Source organism: Cyclopterus lumpus, chromosome 3 (genome assembly GCF_009769545.1).
Source record: "Cyclopterus lumpus isolate fCycLum1 chromosome 3, fCycLum1.pri, whole genome shotgun sequence".
In the NCBI taxonomy this organism is placed as follows: Eukaryota; Metazoa; Chordata; class Actinopteri; order Perciformes; family Cyclopteridae; genus Cyclopterus; species Cyclopterus lumpus.
Genome location: NC_046968.1, coordinates 6,312,578 through 6,333,324, shown reverse-complemented (window position 1 = coordinate 6,333,324; position 20,747 = coordinate 6,312,578). Strand labels below are relative to the sequence as shown.

General features: G+C 43.1%; 3 protein-coding genes across 8 annotated transcripts in view; 2 read left to right on the top strand and 1 right to left on the bottom strand.

Moving 5' to 3' along the window:
* phkb (phosphorylase kinase, beta) overlaps nt 1-7,475 on the top strand; it is an 85,050-nt gene extending 77,575 nt beyond the window's left edge. The window contains exons 25-31 of one of the 3 annotated variants that reach the window (XM_034560668.1): nt 2,361-2,451; nt 3,557-3,762; nt 4,093-4,227; nt 4,568-4,697; nt 5,076-5,183; nt 5,268-5,408; nt 5,727-7,475. In XM_034560668.1, the coding sequence (XP_034416559.1) occupies nt 2,361-2,451; nt 3,557-3,762; nt 4,093-4,227; nt 4,568-4,697; nt 5,076-5,183; nt 5,268-5,408; nt 5,727-5,864 (949 nt within the window). In that variant the 3' untranslated portion in view covers nt 5,865-7,475. The remainder of the gene's footprint in view (nt 1-2,360; nt 2,452-3,556; nt 3,763-4,092; nt 4,228-4,567; nt 4,698-5,075; nt 5,184-5,267; nt 5,409-5,726) is intronic. The other 2 variants (XM_034560678.1, XM_034560684.1) reach the window with 2 other exon arrangements.
* Nucleotides 7,476-12,413: 4,938 nt separating this feature from the next.
* On the top strand, nt 12,414-13,462 carry ss18l2 (ss18, like 2). The gene is made up of 4 exons (XM_034526916.1): nt 12,414-12,571; nt 12,865-12,941; nt 13,055-13,139; nt 13,222-13,462. The coding sequence occupies exons 1-4, from the start codon at nt 12,503-12,505 to the stop codon at nt 13,279-13,281; spliced, it is 291 nt and encodes a 96-aa protein (XP_034382807.1). The 5' UTR covers nt 12,414-12,502; the 3' UTR covers nt 13,282-13,462.
* A 160-nt stretch (nt 13,463-13,622) lies between these two features.
* The window catches only part of LOC117750094 (uncharacterized protein KIAA0355-like), a 29,223-nt gene continuing 22,098 nt past the window's right edge, over nt 13,623-20,747 (bottom strand). For all 4 annotated transcript variants that reach the window (XM_034561008.1, XM_034561040.1, XM_034561019.1 and 1 more), the window contains 6 exons: nt 20,311-20,436; nt 19,055-20,133; nt 17,697-17,862; nt 16,218-16,355; nt 15,910-15,985; nt 13,623-15,656 (listed from right to left, as the gene is read on the bottom strand). In XM_034561008.1, the coding sequence (XP_034416899.1) occupies nt 15,312-15,656; nt 15,910-15,985; nt 16,218-16,355; nt 17,697-17,862; nt 19,055-20,133; nt 20,311-20,436 (1,930 nt within the window). In that variant the 3' untranslated portion in view covers nt 13,623-15,311. The remainder of the gene's footprint in view (nt 15,657-15,909; nt 15,986-16,217; nt 16,356-17,696; nt 17,863-19,054; nt 20,134-20,310; nt 20,437-20,747) is intronic.

Here is a 20,747-nt window from a genome sequence, read left to right as displayed (position 1 = left end):
TGTCCAGGAAGAGATGGACTGAAGACTCTGCATGTTTTCTCCCAGTCAGCTGGCTAGCTAGCTGTCTAACTTGAGAGCTGTGTGAGGGTCAGCCAATCCTCATCACCAACTAAGTCAGTGCTTTACGAATTTACAATATTCCAGATGTGTTGACTGAAATATTTCACAAAGTCTTTGATTTCTACTCTTTTATTATGTAAATGAGTATAAATAGAGACATAAGCTGCCTTAAGTGGGTAGCACACATTTCCGGGAAGTAATGAATAACAATTTGTAAAGGTGTAAACAAACAAAAAACTTCAAAGAAACAGTTAATACTGACTGTACTCAGCATTATTCAGTCGTTTCTTTGTGTAAAGCTAAAGCTCGTTCCTGAGTTTTACTCTCAATAAGGTCTTAATAAGTGAAATCTGACTTCTCACTGTGATATTTAATAGCCCGTGAGTCCCCCTGTGACGCAGTAGCAGGCTCACGTCTTATCACCGTGCTTAAATTCTGGCTAAAACCACCGAGTTTAGCACAATGCGGTGGCTCACATTCGCACAGCCGTGAGTTTGGCCGAGCTGGCAGGCCCTTTGGACTCCGGTGTGTTCAGGAGCTTGTCGCCGGTGTTTGCTTCCCGTTGCATTAACCGCCACAGAGGCCGGACCCTCGTCTCTGCTCCTGCAATAAGGCCAGCTGTATACGCCGAATGAAATGGGATTTGCCCATTCGTCGTGTGAGGGCCTTTGCACTCGCTGTTTCATCAATGTGCGCGGTGGAGGAGCCCGATTGTTGCTTTGGGAGCAGACACCATTCGCACATTGGTCACAACAAAGTAATACTAGAGCCAATGTATCATGTCCCATATTGTCAGCTCTACCAACATGTAGATCATAATTGTATTGGGTCTGTCTTGCTCGCTGGTAAAAGCGTTCCTGCTGTGTCACTACGCCTAGAGGAGGTATTCCAGTTACTTCTGGATGACCCCAGCTTGAATATTCAGGATAAGTGTGATTAACCCTTCGTTCCAGTCAAACTAAATATCTTCCTCTCTTTGATCTTTGATCACAAAGCTGCAGAGAGCATTTTGTTTGTGGTATACCGCTGGCCTCACTCACCGAGAACTGACCAAATACTTCCCGTGGTTTGATTTTTTTAACGTGTGCCGATTTTGAATTTGTTACGTAACATTACATCACATTCATTTAGCTGAAGCTTTTATCCAAAGCGACTTACGATAAGTGCATTCAATGTGACCGACACGACAGCTTTTATTATATGCTGGTTTTATGAATGTATGTCAGAGAGAAATGAGATTATGCCATACAGCAATACAAGAAAAGCCTGGAGGCTGGATTCCAACCTGCTGGGAAATGCCATCAATACTTGAGTTTAATTTACTTTCTCATTTACCTAACATGGGCAGGAAGTGAAGCTTGAAATAGGTTCCCCAACAAAGCATCAGGAGATCGACACCACATCAGGCCTTCTAAACATTAAGGCGTTGTTACGTTTCTATTCTTCATGCTCAAGATGTGGCTTCACAGGAACTGAACAACGCACACACACACACCAAAAAGAGTTGCACATAATAGCAAATTAATAGAGGAGTTTGTGCTGATTGTATTCATCACTCACTTAATGAAAATGATTTCATTACTTCTGTGAGGATGGCTTCCACTCCATGCGTGTCTATGGCAACCGTGGCTGTGGGCGACCATGTTGGGGATGTTCATCTGTGTTGCTTTTCCCCACAATAATTCTTGCAGGCATGAGGAGGCAGTTTGAAGGCCATAGTGAGTCTTGCGAATAACGAACTGAGAAATTAGTGAACATTTTAATATTTCAATGGAAAGCAGTCAATCACTAAATCCCATAAATTAATTAGGATTGGGACCCATTCATTATATATTTGATAGGTTTGATTAAAAAATTGTTTGCGCCACATTTATTATTTATTTAATTTAATTCTGTTGTTTCGATGATAATTGGATTTAGATTTGAAATGAGGCATTAAACTGCTATCATAAGAAAAGGAAGCACCTGTCAATGGCGCCTGGGGACAAGATGCACGAACAAGATGCCTTTGCATCTTGTTCGTGAAATATCTATTTATTTCTAATAATGCCTGATGTTTGAGTTGTGGTACTTTATTTGGCCACTGGACTCCACATATTCCGTGTTTTACAAGGCAAATAATAACATTTGATTACAAGTTGAAAGTCACGTAAAAAATATAGAATACGGATTCTACTGAAGGGAGTGGATCCTTAGCCTTGAAAAAAAAAAAAGAAGAAAAAGATGTGGTCTTCTAAAGCTCAACCTGTTAGTTATCTGTCATGATGTCAAGAATGTTCTTGTGTCTTTTCGCCCACTAGGTCTGTTGTCCGTCTTGCTGCCAGTCTCTTAACTAAGCTGGTGGACAGCCTTGCGCCCAGTATTACTAGTGTGTTAGTGCATGGCAAGCAGGTAAGTGTTCACACAGAGCGCAGGGCCCGAGTAGTTTACCGTCACCATCCCTTCTGTACAAATGATGTGGGCTTATTTGGGGGAAATGCCATGTCGGGACAATGGTTCTAATGTTCACTGATTAAAATAAATGTGATTGGTAATATATGATGATGGGCTAATGAGTTCCTGTGGCTAGCTGCACGCTCACATTGCTCCTCACAGCTCAGCTCCTGTGTGTGCGCATCACAGCTGTAGTGCGACCAGCGTGGACTCCTAATGGGCGCCGCCGCGTCCACGTGTCTCGGCGCACGCCGTGATGTACCGTGACCCTGTGAATCGGTCTGGTGCCGCTCCCTCGCTCTGGACGAGGTTCAGTGCGTCATTTCCCGTCGAGTGTTACTCAGAGATTAGTCTCCCCTCGAGAGTGACAGTTATCGCGCCTCGTTTTTTTACCCTTCTGAACAGTTTTAAGCATTTCATCATGCTGAAGTAGCTCAAGGTGTGAATCTGCATATAGATTGCTTACCGCAGGGATCGCTCCTCTCGACATGATTGGAAAAGCTGATTTAAGATTTAAGACGGCTGTGTTCCTCTGCTTACAATAACGGAAGATGAGGCGCCACCTCTTTTAGGTCTATTCTGTTTTGTTTATATTTCTCGTCAATAGTCCGACAATGTATCTCCCCCCCCCCGTGGTCATTTCCAGACTTCATTTCCAGCTCCAGGCTCTTCTTTGCTCAGTTACAATCAGTTGAGATGTAAAGATGAAGGATACAGCTCCAGAGTGCTGGGTTTAATCAGCTGAAGGCAAGGATAAAAGTGTTTCTCACCCATCTGGAAGATTGGTTAGGTGTAATTTTCATGAGATGCCTTTCAGAAGAAACAAAATACAAAAGAGTAATCTTGAGATTTATCTTTTCTTTTATGTGTTTCTGGGAGAAGAGGCCAATTTTAGAGATATGGAACAAAGATACTTTGTAGTAATTGCACCTTGGAGAAAGTACTGCGTGCGCAAGTACTGTGTGTGCACATGCCGTGCTATGCATGAACACACTTTTCACACACGTGCAACAGAGAACTTTCTAACTGTGTGTGTGTGTGTGTTATTGTCTGGGATTGCTAGGTGACCCTCGGCCTATTCGGGCAAGAGGAAGAGGTGATCTCCAACCCACTGTCGCCGGGGGTGATCCAGGGCATCATCTACAGCAGGTGCTCCCCTCAGGGTGGGGAGCGGGAGGCCGTGCTGCAGCAGGAGCTGGTCATTCACATCGGATGGATTATCTCCAACAACCCAGAGCTGTTCAGCGGCATGCTCAAGATCAGAGTCGGGTACGACAAATTCAGAATCAGGATGGTTGGAACGCTGCACATTTAGTCATGACGCATGTGCCCTTTACTGTAGTCCTGCTGCGCTAGTTTTCAAGTTTTCAGAAAGTGAAGAACGCTATAAATATTAGCGTTGGTTTATTATGTTATAGACTTAAGTTTTTTAAATATTTTATTATTATTATTTGTTTATTTATCATTACAGAAGAGAGGACACTATTTTGAACATGTGAGCTGTATATAGGGTTCAATTCTGTGGTGGTCAACGGCGTGTGTGTGTGTGTGTGTGTGTGTGTGTGTGTGTGTGTGTGTGTGTGTGTACTGGATTTCCAGATGGATTGTCCAGGCCATGAAACATGAGCTGAAGATCAGGGCGGGAGACATGCCAGCCCAGGACATCTACCAGCTCTCCCCCAGCGACATCAAGCAGCTCCTGCTGGACGTCCTGCAGCCACAACACACCGGCAGGTGCTCCACAAAGTCCCACTTGAGAAATTAAATGCTTGAGATGCTTTCTCATCCGCTTCTGCTCACAAATTTCCCTTTTGAAGACGCAATGTCGTTATCTTAATGCGTTCACTTACTAAATCTTTTTAGGGCTAAATATTTGATCTTGTCTACAGCCGTATATTTAACTATCTGCTGCTACTGCAAACGCAATTTCCAAAATTGGAATTATAAAATTTTAATTTTTCATCAAATCTCATTTAATACACACAATTTCCTCTCGAAGCACGGCTTTCAACCTTCTACTTCCCCCCGGTCCCGATAAGCCGTTCACCAGTTTGCCCCTTGCTTTGGCCTTCAGGTCGTGGCTGAACAGGCGTCAGATCGATGGCTCTCTGAACAGGACCCCTCTGGGCTTTTACGATCGTGTGTGGCAGATCCTGGAGAGGACCCCGAACGGTTTTACGGTGGCTGGGACTCACCTCCCACAGGTACCTGCCTCCCCTGACGCCGCTGCAGAATAAATGTTATGTTCACAAACCACAACCGTATACTGTATATAAGAAATAGACGAAGTCCCCGTGAGTTAGTTTTATTTATCCGGAGCATCCAATACAAGAAACTTCTCTTGGAGGCTTATTAGGATTTTATTAGGACAAAACATCCAGCTCAATTTATAAAACCTCATGATTTCTACATTCATTTTATTATTTTTTAAATAATCTAACAAAACAACAAGTTCTCTATCTATATAAGTGATTGAGATTATTTCAAACAGCCCTGTGATGATGATACACTGCCCATGTGCAGGATGTAAACAATGATCATCAATTACAGCATGTCTGTTTGTTTTCGCTGTCTCTTTGCAGCAACCGACACTGTCTGACATGACCATGTATGAGATGAACTTCTCCCTGCTGGTGGAGGACACGCTGAAGAACATCGTCCTGCCCGAGTACAGACAAATCATCGTGGAGGTACATTGTTTGTGATCAGGACCTTTAAGCAAAGAGAATACTGTTCTTAGTTTGTGACGTGTCTGGTCTCCACTGTGGGAGTAGTTGCTGATGGTGGTGTCCATCGTGCTGGAGAGAAACCCGGAGCTGGAGTTCAGCGACAGGGTGGATCTGGACGGTCTGGTGAAGGAAGCCTTCAGCGACTTCCAGAAGGATCAAGGACACCTCGAAGGCATCGAGAAACCGGTAGAGTGGCTTCCCTCTGGGCTGTAACTGATGCAACATCTTCTCAAATTGATCTCACCACCTTTCCAAATCAACGTGCTCCCAAACTTTGAGCTTCTGTTCCAGCCATATGCTGATCATTTAACTAAAGCTGTAGCTTAATTAAATGGTGTTCAAAGGCCAAATAGAAACATACTGCCACCGTCTTAATTCTTTTGTTATTTGTCATAATCCTGCCAGGAAGTAGTTTTTTCAGTTTCTTTTTTTACTTATAGCATATGATAAAATCAATAACTTTTCTGAGTACTTGAAAGCACTTTTCATCTGTGCCCCTGCCAGAATGACATGGAGGCCTTTTACAACACACCTGCGGTGGAAAAGCGAGGCACCTCCAGCTACCTGACCAAGGCAGTCATGATCCTGCTGCTGCGAGGGGACTTCAAGCCCTGCAAGGACGACCCGTGCTCCGTTAGCTAGATTTACAATGCTTTCAAGCCCAGCCTGCTGCAGTGTAGTCACGGCAAGGGCTTCTGAGTCTCCATCACATGTATTCAGCTGATGACCCCTGACCTCTCCAATCCCCCCTTTGGCAGTCCGCTCTTGCATGCTACATTTCTCCTGGACTTTTGCCTCCAGCTGGTATTGCTCCACAGCAATACTAGCTGTAAGCAGAAGCCTCTATTGGCATAGATTAGCACGCCTGCGGTTTGCTCCACTGGGTCACACACACCCACCAGTCCAGGTTATGCTACTAATGTTGATAATTGGGGCAAATACTCACAATATCACCAGGATCTTGTTTCTTTTATCACGGTACTGTGTGAAAATGTATTTGAATTTGTTTCAGTTATTTATTATATACCATTGGTGGCTGGTCATGTCAAACGCCACAACGCCAGCTAGTGTTGCCACATAGCATAAGCTGTCCTCTTATCCTGCCGGAGGTTAGTATGTCTGCACTTTGTTTCAAGGTCCTAGCATACTATACTCCACCAGGCGTGATCACTGGCACCTAGACGTTTGCTTAACCTTCATACTGCTTTATGTTGCCAGAACCCAGCTGTTTTGTGTATCCTAATTCAGATTTTTATAGTGTTTGAAATTACCATAGGGGGCAAGCTATTTGTGTCAAAAAGGCACATAGACACCTTTCTACCACTATCTGGCCCTTTCTCCAATAATAAGTATTTTCCACCAAAAAAACATCAAAATAAAAACAAATTGAAGGAATTATCCTATCGTAGCTTAGCATAACAACCGAATGGGGGAGCTTCATACTAACGGGACATGAGAGTGGCATCAACCTTCTCATCTAACTTTGCTTTGTTTTGCTTAGAAATTACATTTGAAATGTTTTGTATTTTTGTTATTATCTATTTAATTCCACAATTAACCATGAGCTCCGATGTAAGCTATAACTCACCAGCAATAACTTGTAGCTGTTACATAGCAGTTAGACAGTACACGGTCATGTTGTATACTGAGAGGTGTGGTTCACAAAAGAATGCTTTTGGCTATCACCAGATATGACAAAGAGGATAAGTCTGCCATTGTTTCATACAGTCTATCAATGTATCAATCCTCAATGCTCTGTGTTCAGAGCTATCGGTATATATATATATATACTGTATATGAATCCTCATCTGATTACCCTAACCCTTTGGTATTATAAGGTTTGAGAACCATAGAGATATTTGGATTTCATAGTGAATTGCTCAGTATATTAAGTCTGTTTGCTCGACTATGTTGATGCATGCACAGTCTGCCGCATGACGATAGGTACTGTTTGCCATAATCATTGTGACAGTTTTTCTGAACGTTATAGTTTATTTTGCCCAATAGAGAGCACAAACTGGTGGGAAGAGAAGGCAAATAACTGTGTGTGTGTGTGTGTGTGTGTGTGTGTGTGTGTGTGTGTGTGTGTGTGTGTGTGTGTGTGTGTGTGTGTGTGTGTGTGTGTGTGTGTGTGTGTGTGTGTGTGTGTGTGTGTGTGTGTGTGTGTGTGTGTGTGTGTGTGTGTGTGTGTGTGTGTGTGTTTTTAATTCAATACTGTAGTTTCAAAGAATAAAGTGATCCTGGAAATTATAGATATTTGCCTCTGTGTCACTTAAAGAAACATATGAATGTGTAAAAAAAAAGTGTTTAGCATTACGCAGCCGCCTCTGGAGCATCTCCCCTTTTCTTCTAGGGCGTGAATATGAAATGACATATAATTGCTTCACATGAAGCAAAACGTTTTTCTCCCTTGGTCGGAAATGGAGCGTGACTGCTCCAGCAGCCCTGAGTGGTGTGTTTGGCCTGGAATCAGATCGTACCAGTTCCACCCACTTATGTTGCCCGAACCCCCTTATCAATCTGCATCTCACCACTGAGGCTGTGTGTGCTGTCTGCATCACTGACTATCTGACTGGCAGAGAGGTGGGCGAGAGCCAGATGAGAAGATAAATGAGCTCTGCCTCACACTCAATATATTCAAATCAACTTGCATGCTGGTGAGAAGAGACTTTGCCTGTCTTGTTCAAGTAAATATCTTCTTCATCGAGAAGAATCCAAAAGAACCCACAGCAGCATTTATACAGACAAGTAAAGCAATATTAAATATAGAAATGCACAATATATTTGTAAAAAGTGGAATAGAATAATATTAAATTGACTAACAAAACAATCTGAGTGTCTGCCCCGCTCAGTCCTGGTTCTCCAGCGGGTCCAGCAACACGGCCTGGACCTCCAGCAGAAGTCTGGAGTCTGAGCTAAGGCAGTTTCTGGTGAACCTGCATCCTGTAAATGTTTTTGTCTGATTTTGCAGGGAATCTGACCCGATCACAGGCATTAAGAATTGCTATATAGAAATAGCCAATATATCCGCTGATGGTCTCGGGTCCTTATGTGGGTCATATTGAGGCACTGGGACACTCTGAACCCCAAGCAGTTTTGGGCCGTGCTTCACTCCTGTCACATTTCTCTGTGTGGTCTTGATGTTCAATAACTCCTGCATGTAAACAGCACAGCCATGGCTAGAAGTAGAGAGAACTAAACAAAAAAGGTATTTTGTGCTCTATAACACAATTACAATGCCATAAATCTTTTTTTTTAAAGAATAATTTATGATACAAAAAGTGTGACCAATGTCAGGGAAGGGAAAGGAAGCTCTGCACATTTGTACCACCTCTACTTAACCTTTCTGCTCTGGCTATGATAAACGGTTATTGTTTGAAGAAAACATGCTTTTCCATTCAGAGGCTCAAGACTGCTGCATAGCCAGTAAAAAGTTGATCATCGTACCTTTAAGTAAGGGATCTCAAAAAGGGTTTAAGTTGTTTTCATATCTATGTTTAAATTTACTTTTGTAGCATATATTTGTTGCTAATTAGTTGTTAGTAATGTAAGATAAAGAATCATGTTTTTGGGGGGGTTCTTTTTTTAGAAAAGACCCTTTAACCTGAGGATATATTAGCCTCTGCTGCTTCAATGTAGGCATTTCATTTAGTTTATCTCACTTATCACCCAATAAGTGTAAACATGTCCACAATGTCAACTTGCCATCTACAACCACAAACAAACAAACAAACAAAAACCTGTGTTATGCTTTGCATGGTGTTACATGGTGTAACTGTTGGCATTTGTTTGGGCCTCATTAGTCCACTAGGATGCAGCAGAGATCCAAAAATGACATTTACATGATCTAATTCTTTCTTCTTTTTTTCCAGATGCTCCCGATGGCATTTTTTTTTTGTGGAAAAGTAATCACATTAAATAGTAAAATGGAAGCTAATGCATGGACAGTTAAATGGTGTGTAGATTCATATCATGACCTGGTGTGTCATTGTGAATCAGCCTGACAGTTGACTGTTGCTCTTTTTAAAAGTGCCTTATGTGGTAATGGGTGTGACTGCAGCTGCACAAAAATGAATGGATGACTTACCGAAATAATACTTTCTCTGTGCTGCCGTAGTCAATACAGCGTACACAATTCAAAGCAGAAAGCGGCCAGGCTTCACAAAGCTTTGTTATTCTCTGACTGAAGGGCACACAGTGGGTTCGTCTGGTCAATCGGGGGGAAACCAACAGGTGGGAGCTGGCGAGGAGGCCTGCTGTTTGGCTGAATAGAGAGTAACAAGAAGGGACACTATGAAGCACCAAGATCGGGGCCTTGAAGGCCTCGCAATGTTTGATGTTTGAGGATTATGGAAAATGAAATCAACACTGATGTGATTTGATTCAATTCGGGGTCTAAAACCTTCTCACACATTTTCTTCATTCTTTTTATTTTCTGCAACATACATTTCTCTGGAAGCGTGTTGTCAACGTGGAGATAACCCATAACCACGTACAATCCCAGGTGACACACTATATGCTGCGCTCTGATTGACTGTTGTAAAGAGGAGGTTTCTCTCATGGCAGCGAGCACACACTCCCCTCGTCTGCGTCTCTGTCACATCTCCTGCATTAATGCAGCAGGACGTCTGCCAGGCCGTAGATAAAACGACCATAATAATGTGTTATGTCTGCAGGCGGCCAACTACTGGGGGATTCATCCACAGGTGGTCGTCTTATCACAGATACATCAGTCATTGATGGTTGGTGGTCTTTCTGACAAATCCAATGCTTCTAACGGCAATGTTGGTACGTCAGTCCAGATGGAATAATCTCAACATTTATTGGCTGGGTTGCCACGACATTTTGTACAGAATCTCTTGGTTTCCAGAAGATATATATATATATATATATATATAGATGCAAATCATACAAGATGAGATGATGGTTTTGTTTGTCATACAAACACAAGGAGACTATACTGCCCCCTGCTGGCCAAATAGCAAAGATATAACACTGCGTGGATGCATTTGAATGTGCTTTGTAATGACAATACATTTGGTTTGATTAATTTGATTAAAATACTCTACTAACCCAGGGTTTCTAGAGACTGTATATGACCTTTTGCTCAAAATAAATGTAAAAAAAATATTTTGACTTGTGTAATACCAGAGGATTGACTAAAACAGAAGAATGAATCGAGAGGCAAGGTACGGTACGCAGAGGGGTAAAGGTGTGAGGTTCACTTACCAGCTGCCTTCTCACATCAGCAGAGCTCACAAACCTGCTGTTATGCTTCCAAAAACAAATACGACTGATATAAAATCATCTACACAAGCAATTCACTACCTGTTGTACACCGGAATGCAATTACAGTTAGATTTAAGTGGAAACTTACCTCATAGTACTTATACGAGTACTTCAAACCCTTGACTAACTGATCATAGGAGCTCTGCCGATGAATGCGGACGTGGAAAGATGTTACACTCTGCACAGATGCATCTTTGTTGTCCACGCTGGCTCCATGAGTCACAGCATCCCACTGCTTGCTCCAGCTCATCTTTGGTTTCTTTGATCAACCTCAAGGCGAATAATGGAAGCGTATGCATTCACATAAAAAGCTTCAGAAATTGGGATGGAAAACCAAATAAACTGGACTATGACGGTAAGACACTGCGTGTTCAATAGTGCGGTACACTCTGTTCCTTCTTGGAATTCCTTTGTAGAATCGAGGAGAAAAGGACAAAAACAACCATTCAAGATACAGTAACCATCATCTGAATACCAGTGACCTATAGCAGCAGTCTGCAGACCCTCGTGGGCCTAAAGTGCCCCAAAGCAATACAACACTTCAGTAACACTTTGAGTTAGAAAACTAATACTTACTGGGAATTTAATTAGCTGCGTAAAGACTTCCAGATCACAATGTGCTTCTTTACAAAAGAGTTTTCCATTATCAACACTTATATCTAATAAAAGTCTAATTAGTCACTTGTATTTATTTATGCTATCCAAACTTTTAAAGGGCAATTTGCACAGTAAAGTGTTGTAACACCACAGTAGAGTACATTTAATATGTACAAAACATTTATGCAAAAGATAATTCTCTTGGAGTGCTCCGCTCTCTCGGTAGATGGCTTTTACAAGTGCGCAGAAGAATTCTTGCCTTGGTACAACCGAGACTGTGACATGCAACTTCCGTGTTATTTGACATGCCTCTGGGTTCAAGTATCTCCAATGAGCCCCATTACGTCATGGGATGGGAATGAGAGGGGCCTATTGACAACAAGCAGACCACCATGTCCTTAGCGGAGCAGACGAAGCTGTGAAGAACGGCCTCCAGGCTGACATTCAGAGTTCTGGAGGCACTCGTGTCAATTAGCCGTGCACAGGATGTGATCATGATATCACACCCAATTTAATACATTTCACATTACAAATAACATAAGCTTGCTATGACCAATGTTGAAATGTTCAAAAGTAACTATGAATAGTTGTATCAGTGCTTCTTTAATTAGGTATAGATTTGTCAACATCCCATCCTTGCACTCTGTTCTCATATCCAACTGGTCCTACGGTGACTTTGTGTCACCTCCCTCTACTTCACCGTAAACATACGAAGGTAACTCCATCTCTCGGTTAACTCAGGGAAACGTTAACATAAACGTAATTCAGATAATGTCACAACTTCACTGACGGGCTGATGTGAGGAAGGTGGCAAAGCTGGAGCCCACAGTTTGACATGAAATTAAAAATATGACGGCAACGCCCTCAACTTAATGCAGAAAGGGATTGACCTGGGAAAATGTTATATATAATATATATATATATAATATATATATATAATATAATATAATATCCATCCATCCATCCATTTTCAATACCGCTTATCCTCATTAGGGTCGCGGGGGCGCTGGAGCCTATCCCAGCTGACAGGGCGAAGGCAGGGGACACCCTGGACAGGCCGCCAGTCCATCGAGGGCAATATATATATATTATATATATATATATATTATATATATATAATATATATATATATATTATATATATATATATATTATATATATATATATATATATATATTAATATATATTATATATATCTCGGATAAGATTGTTTTACATTTGGCAGTAGCGGCTTGCTATACTGCAAACCTCCAGAAGATGGCGGTAATACAATAATGATACGTGATCGAGGAAGAGAACGAAGAAGAAAACGCCAAAGAAGGAAAGATAGAAACGAAGAAGAAGAAGCAGCAGCATCATCGCTTTGCTGAAACATAAACAAGCGGCAACACAAATATGTCGATCGTCTTTGTGCCAAAGAAACTGCGAGGAAAGGCGAAAATCAACCAAGAAACCATACAGCGGGTAAGACAGCATACACAATGTCATTATTATTATTATGGTATTGTTGTTCCCCCGTACATTAAAATACGATACGAGCGTTAGGCGCGAGCTAATGCTGGTTACGTCACTAGTTTAACCATTAACGTGGTTATTATTGTCATCATTATTCGGTGAACACCAGCGTCCATGTGGGGCTGTTGGTTGTGGACACATTGGGTGTTGCACTCAGAGACGTTGTTGTTTTCAAAAGGTAAGAATCAACATCTCAGCTCCTGGACATTAGCCCGACGTGTTGCTCTTTCTTCTCCTCCCAGTTGCTGGATGAAAACGACCAGCTGATCAGATGCATCGCTGAATACATGCAGAAGGGCCGCGCGGCCGAGTGCGTGCAGTAAGTGTGTGACCACGTAGCTCGCGTGCAGTAAGTGTGTGACCACGTAGCTCCCTGCTGGCGCAGCGTCTCTTTCCTCTCGGGTACTCTCAGTTGCTCTCCCTCCTCAATAGATACCAGCAGATCCTGCACCGCAACATCGTCTACCTGGCAACCATCGCCGACGCCAGCCCGGACAACGGGCCTCCTGCAACACACGTGAGGACCGCGCGCGCGCACTTGACTGCAGCGACCCGTTGACTTTGGGTTGTTTCTAACACGATGTGGTCTCTGTTGGCAGTCTACGTCAAATGAAACCTCGGCTTCAACCCCAGCGGTGAACGGGCACGGTGCGACGTGATGACGTCATGGCGGCAGCTCCCGTCGGGGGATGATTTCACGCAAAACATATTGAGAATACCAGGATCACTGGTGCTCCAATTCAGTAAATGCTAAACTGAAGGTCTATATTATGCGGAGAAAAATCCTGTCAATTCTACATATTTGTTTGTATGAAATGTATATAAAACATGCTATTTAAAAAAAAAAAGTTCTTGGGTGTCAGTTTCTGAAATGATGTTTGTGTCTGAAAAAGTTCCCAGCAGGAGTTAAGTACAGTTTAATATACAATATTTTTGAATATAAAATTCAAAAGAGAAAAGTGAGTTACCTTTTAGCCAAAAAAACTACAAAAACAGTGTCTTTCAAATTGCTAGTCATTTTTATTCATTTTTTGCATTGCTGGTACACTTGGAAATATTCAGTTGCCAGCTCAAGAGAACAATAAGCAACATAAGCCAAGCAGTCCCCCTTCATATCTTCTATCAGGGTAACATGTTTTTATTATTTTTTTATTTTATAGAAGCCACTAGTAAACCATTTGACACAGCCGAGAAGCTAACAGTTACAGTCCACGGTCTGTAAAGATGTCTTTAAAAAAGGCTGCAACAGTTAGGGAGATAACACAGACAAAAAGCAACAAACCCTATATCTTGATTGTGCAAAGCACATTAACTATAAAAAGATATATATTTATATGTATATACAGCAAACAATTCTCTGTAAACATGTTAATAAGTATGTTAGTTTTCTGAAAACATGGTGTCATTTCATAAATACAGGCAACATCGGCATCCGCAAACATCACAAAAAGATAACATTCTGGGCTGTTAAATACAGCCCATTGCCATAGAAACCGAAGAAACAAGGGCTCAAAAGCGCCCTCCTCACACAATGTTTTAGTGTTTAGCATTGGCATATTTGGTAACCTTTAGATGGTGTAGTTCAACTGTAGGAAAGAAATGTGCTTTTTCACATATTGGGAGGTGGAAAATAATGTTTTATGTAATATGCCTACTAGAATACTAACATACAGTAATGGTATAACATGTAAGAAAATACAAAAATAAGATTAATACTGTCAATAATTGTACAAGAAAAATATTGTATTATTAAACAGAAGAACGGTTAGGTTTACGGGAGTTAGTGTCAATCTGGAGCAAACAACTGCCAATCAGAGAGGAGGAAATGATTGCGCTTCTGGAAGTGAAGATGTTCCCCAATGCTTTCATTCAATAGAGTGTTTCACCGCTTATTAATAATCTCAGATCGTCTCTTTTCTCTTCAGCACCATTCATCGTCTGAACAATGCTTTGGTTGGGAATATTCTGCAAGTGCTATCGATACCAACATGGCACATAGTTACTGCTATAATTCTTAACTCTGGTCAGTTGTTGAAAAAGTAGTGTATTTCTCTCAAATTACACCTCTGCCGTGACTTACTATATTTATGCTGAGCCTGCTCAAAGCCTCTTAATAAAAAGAACTAAATATTTATATTTCAACTTCAGTATTTTACAAGCTATGAAACAGTAGATGGTAGCTGTACTCTGAATCATCTTGGGTGAGATTTGGCAGTTACAGCTATGTAGACACAGTATATTTATTATGGGCAAAATGAGAGCATTTCAAGCCCCTGCACCCTTGTAATCCACTCACTTACACACACACACACACGCACACGCACACGTTCAGCTGCAGAAGCAAGTGGGTGACGGCCGTGCACGTCTCCAGCTCCCGTCTGAGGAGGCGTCGGCCTCGACAGGCCGAGGAACGACCACGAGACTAACCGCTGCCGGCGTGACACGTGCACTTGTCGTAGTTAAAACATGGCAGTTCAAAAAACTTCAAAATACGTCTCCGTTTCAAATGGGGATGTTTGACATGGAAAAATATAGATACAAAAATGTCGAGCCAGTGTGTATACTTAACTTTGCCTCTAAGGCTTTGAAATCTTCCAATTCAGTGGGTGTGGACTGTAATGGCTGCAGCTCAGCAGCTGGTCTAACAGAGCTGCAGGCCCTCGGTGGCTCTGCACCGCTAGACATGAGATCAGTACTGGTGAAGGTAAGAGGGCCTGTGCTCATGTTTGAGGGGGAACGATTTAAAGCCCTTGGTCATGGGTTTGTGCTGCTGCTGCTGCTGTTGTTGTTGTTGTTGTTGTTGTTGTTGTTGTTGTTGCTGCTGGGTGAAGGGAAAACCAGAGATGCCGGTGGAGGGGGAGCAGTCGGTGGCAGTGGACCACACGGGAGACTGCAGCATCTGCATGGAGTCGCTCCACTGGGAGGACGGGGGGAGGTTCATCTGGTACAAGGAAGAGCTGGGATTGGGCATGGTGTTGTTGTGGGTGGAGTGCTGCCATGGCGCTTTGGGAGGCCAGGTTTTAGTCTTGCTGTCCTGTTGGACACAGCACACGGCAATCAGCAAAGTTGAAAAGGCCAAGTAGTCATCAAAAAGTCACAGCAAGGTCTTATCAATCAAAGTTAAGCCAATCAAATATTCACAATGCCTCACATTAACTATTTCTGATGTTAAGGAAACTTAACAGCAAAAAAAAAGCAAATACATTTCAAATGGTGTTTTCCCACGAGTAGTTCGCAAAGTGACGACCACGCACAGTGCTCTCATTACTGGGGGGCTCATACTTTACCTGGTTGTCATCGGTGATGTGATGGAGTGGTGGGGAGGGCAGGGTGCACACCTCCGGCTCACCACAGCTGTGTTTTCTAAGAACAGAGAACATTGAACCGTATTAGCACTCTCATGCTGTACAGCCATCATCACAGTCTATGTACTGTCAACAAGTGTGTTGACAGTAGTTATGCATTTGAGTGTGGGGCATCAACCAATGAACATTCAGTTCATCACATTGTATCAGTGCAGTTTGAATATTGTTGAAAGCTGGCTGAACAAAAATGACGAGACCAATCTAACCCGGGGGAAGCGTTTGGGACTTACCTCCTTTGTTTAACCGCCGCTACAAGATCCGGACCGGAGAACATGGAGAACAGACTGTCACCATTGGCTGAGGACGTCTCATCACTAGAGCTGGCCGAGTCCGCCTGATTGGCTGACCAGCTGCTGTTTATGGCCTCCCTGAGGACACAACCAGACGAGGCGTTAGCCCGGTTACCTTTATACTCTCAGCAATGTGGTATTTCAAGGTATCACAGATTTAGATTCCTTTTTTTGGGGGGGGGGATGGTGATGGTGTCTCCTTGATGATGCAATTAAAGAAAAATTGGAAATTTGCATGTTGGTGGTAGGGTTAAAAAGACATCTTGGCTTGGTTACATTAACTGTTGATTCAGTGGCATTTGATGAGTATATATATATATATCAACATATAGCAGGTTCTACAGGATCCCTTGGTCACATGTCATGGACTGTATTAAAGTGTAAACTTTTTAATCAATGCCTTTAGTTGTGGTTTTTAGATGTAGCCTCTTTCTAAATATATTTAATTGCATTTTCTGGTGCCATTTATTCTTTGTCATGTGTTTTTTGTCTGTTGTGCGCTTCGCACTGTGTCTATTGTTGTCTGTATGAGTTTTAGGTGGCAAACGAGTTCCCCCACGGGATAAATAAAGTTGACTTAATCTAATAAGAGAAATAATTTTCATAACTACAACACTATTGCACAGGGTTTACGAGTAGGATGCCACTGCAGTAATGGCTCCCCGATTACATCGTCCTACTTTCTCAGATAAATATCTAAGCAGGATGGTGGCGTCTCACACATTAACATGGTAAATGCCTCACATATCGATGATGTCTGCCACATCAATAATTTAAATCAGGACATTGCTCAACACTTTTGTGCACTTGATGAAACAACGCTTTAAATAACCCTCAAACGGTTCAGCAACATACTGTTGCCCGAAACAAATCCTGAAACATGGGGGGGATGTCGTGTGCATTTTGTTTATCAGATTGTGATGTCAGATTTGTAAAAGGCAAGAAAGATGCACACATACTGTTCTGGGCACTGCTACGTCCTGAGGTCTGAAGCCTTTTTACTCGCATGAAATGTGGACAATGTCCAGAGAATCAAGTCCGGACATTGTCCCAAGTTGCCCTGTCACACATATAGCAGACAACAGGACCGTCTGCGTTCTCTTCTACGGGAAACCCTTAAGGCGAGAGGTGGCATCTGGGTAGAGCGTGCAGGATGCTGCGGTCATGTAGCCAAAGTATTCTGATCATCAACAACCAAAGACCTAGCCGTTCAATGAATCTGTTTAACGATTTCAAAGCTAGCCCTCACTGACAGAAGTTCACAAATCTCTTCGGCCGTCCAGTTAAACACTTTCACTGGCGTCTTTGTGTAAATGAGCTTCTCCCGTCAGCGTGACTAATAAAAGGTTTTAAATTTAGATATAAAGATTTGTTTTGCCCTGTTGAGTGGTGAGGGCAATCCCGTGTACAGATACCTACCCCTCACTGTAGTACTCTGGGTGGGACCAGGTCCTGTGTTGCTCTTCAGGCATTGGCCAGTTGCTGCGCGTGTTGCTGGGGCGACGGATGTGCTGCACCTGCCGTTTCTGCTGCATGGCCTGGCTGACGCCGGCAACGTAACGTGCAAACTCCGGGTCAGAGCCAACTGCATATGGAAAGGATAAACACAACTGTGAGTTTGACACCCTCAGCTTTTCTCTTTCTCTCCCCGGAGCTAAATTCCATTTAGCCAGACTGTCTACCATAGCAGAAAAATCACAATAGCCGTAAGTCAACTCTGCACAATAGACCTCAACCGCAATCAAAAGAGTCTGCTGCACTGTAAAAAAATAGCAACTGACACAGGCCAAATTCAGCATTAATCGTGAACTTGTAATGGAAAACAGCTGCTCACAGTATCTGACCAACATTGATTATGTTACTCAGATCAGGAGCCAACGTTGTCTGAAATCTGCTTGAATGGTTACTAGTATATGAATAGCATGAAATGCATTATTTCTCTTTACACTACATACAAGATATCTGCCATTGTTAACGTACTGAATGAAGCTAAATAAAGAAACAGTATTCATTTATGGTATGGACGTGACAAAGTTGTGAACACCCTGACTACTTGCTCCACTTCAAGGGGCTTTAGCTGTAGACATAAATAAGCAGGAACCTTAAGAATCCTTATGTACCCCGCCAGTACACTTCTTTCCTTTAATATAATGATGTTGCCTTTTGTGTACGATATTCTCTGTATAGTAATACTTGTCTGTTATTATCGACTGATGCCTGCAAACAAATGTATTTTTTACGGGGCAATAGAGACTTGAAGCTATAAACGCACTGCAAATATCTTAATGGCTTCAACTGGATAGTATGGAGACTGGGGGCACTTCCAATCCTGTTTTGAACCGTAGCTATGCATTAAACTAAGAGACTAAAAACTAAGTCATAAAAAAAAACATTGCTACGCCGTTTCTCTGATTATTTAGTTTTTTTATAATGAAGACATTTTGTCAGTAGAACTTCAGGACTTCCTGATGCCACCTGTTACAATAGTGCTAGGAACCTTTACATATTTACTATTTTGCAACAAATACAGACTGGTTAAGTTTTCAGCACCGTTATCTGAAAAATACAAACATTTGCTGAATAGCAACATATTTATTTCAACCATTTTTGAAAGGATTTTATCCTCCTACACTTAAGAGTTATGTTTACAAATTTTTGCCTCAATTTGGATTATTTCTTTCTTGATCCCTCAGTCAAAATAAACACAACTAAATACTCATATTTTTGTCTGGAAGAAGTCCACCTCGTGGACATATTAAAAAGGGAGATGCTCTGACCTGCTGGGTCAAAGGGCAGAGTGTCTCCCAGGACTCCAAACACGCCTTCACTTTGGTCCCTGTTGGGCCAAGTGTTGTTGCGGGGCCCCTGTGGCTTCTGACCCAGCATCTCTGACATGACACTGTCCATGTAGGTGCTGACCAGGCCCAGACTGTACAGATCTGAGCTCAGATCTGGCAGTCCAGGAGAGCCCCACTGCCCGATTGGACCCAGGGGGGACAGCCCGGCTGGGGGGCCTTGCGGTGGAGGCTGTTGCCCAGAGGTGACAAGCCACTTGCTTGCCACTCTTTGCTGTGATAAGACCTGTGGTGGGGTCTGCTGAGGAGGAAGCTGAGGAGGTGGCTGCTGCTGACTGATGGGCTGCAGGAGGTGCTGGTAGTACTGCAGGGCCTGGGGGGAGGGCTGTTGAGTTGGAGGAGGGGGCTGCTGTTGTTGCTGTGGAGGAGGGGGCTGTGGTTGTGGCTGCTGTTTCTGCACCGAGGGTGGAGGCTGAGGCTGGGGCAGGGTCTGACCTTGAGGCTGGAGGGCACTGTGAGAGATAGACTGGGAAGTTGGCGGAGGTCCACTCGGCGGCTTCAGCTCAGCGGGGTTTGCAGACGCCACAGAGTTCCTCCTTTTGACCAGGGGCGAAGCCTGCTGGGATTTTCCCATGTTGAATCCTGAGAGAAAGTCGATGACATCCTGCATCTCTTGGTCAGTCGGCAGGTTCATCCCCTGGTCATCGGACACTAAACCGTTAGCCAGCTGGCTCTGCTGGGAGGAGTCAGGGGTGCAGGACAGGCTGCTCATCTGCAGGATGCTGTGTAGCCTCCCGTCACTGTGGCCCAGGCTCTTGGTCTTATCCTCAGAGCTACTGGTTGTCAGCATGCTGCGAGATGGGGTGCTGGGGATGGAGTAACTGCCCCCACTATTAGAGCTGGATGAGACCTTCTTCGTAAACTTGGAAGTCAGCTTGGATATTGTTTTGGGCAATCCGCTGGAGGTCTTGGAGCCGGTGCCTGGAGGCAGGTCTGCCTGGCTGCCATAATCCGGGATCTCCCGCTGCAGCTGCATTTGAATTGTGGGCAAGGCTTGCTCTCTTTTGGAGGGAAGAGACAGACAAGTACTTCATTATTTAGTATGAAAAGCATCACAGTAATCAGAACAATTATAACTTGGCACCAGGGCTCCTTTTAACCAAATCAGAAAGGTTAAGTGTGAAATACTAGAGCTACTCGTTAAGGGGTTATTATTACAGTATCTAACGTTCACTCACTTTCTCTCCTTCCACCTGTTGATGTCAAACACTGCAGTGTACAGCACGTCCACTAGACCGAGTGTCTTCTCTGGATCCAAGCTCCGCTGGAGCAAGGACATGGTGGCTGGGTCCTCCTTCAGACACCTGAACATGTACACACACACACACACACAACATGACGAGACAGGAACTGCAAATCCACACCATGTATTGCATACAAAAGCCCAGATGCATTTGATAAAAAGATTAATACTAGACATTCAGAATCAAAAGAAGAGCCAAACTAACTCGACAGGCAACCCTTTCAGCTTACAGACTGGTTTTGTGCATTCATCGTGGCCCACTGAACCAGGAAGTTCACCCTCCTGTTGCAGCTGTAGGACAGTTTTGCTGTAATTCAGCGCAGAGCATACAGCACAATGCTCCCGGGACACGAAAAACATTTCCGTTTCAAG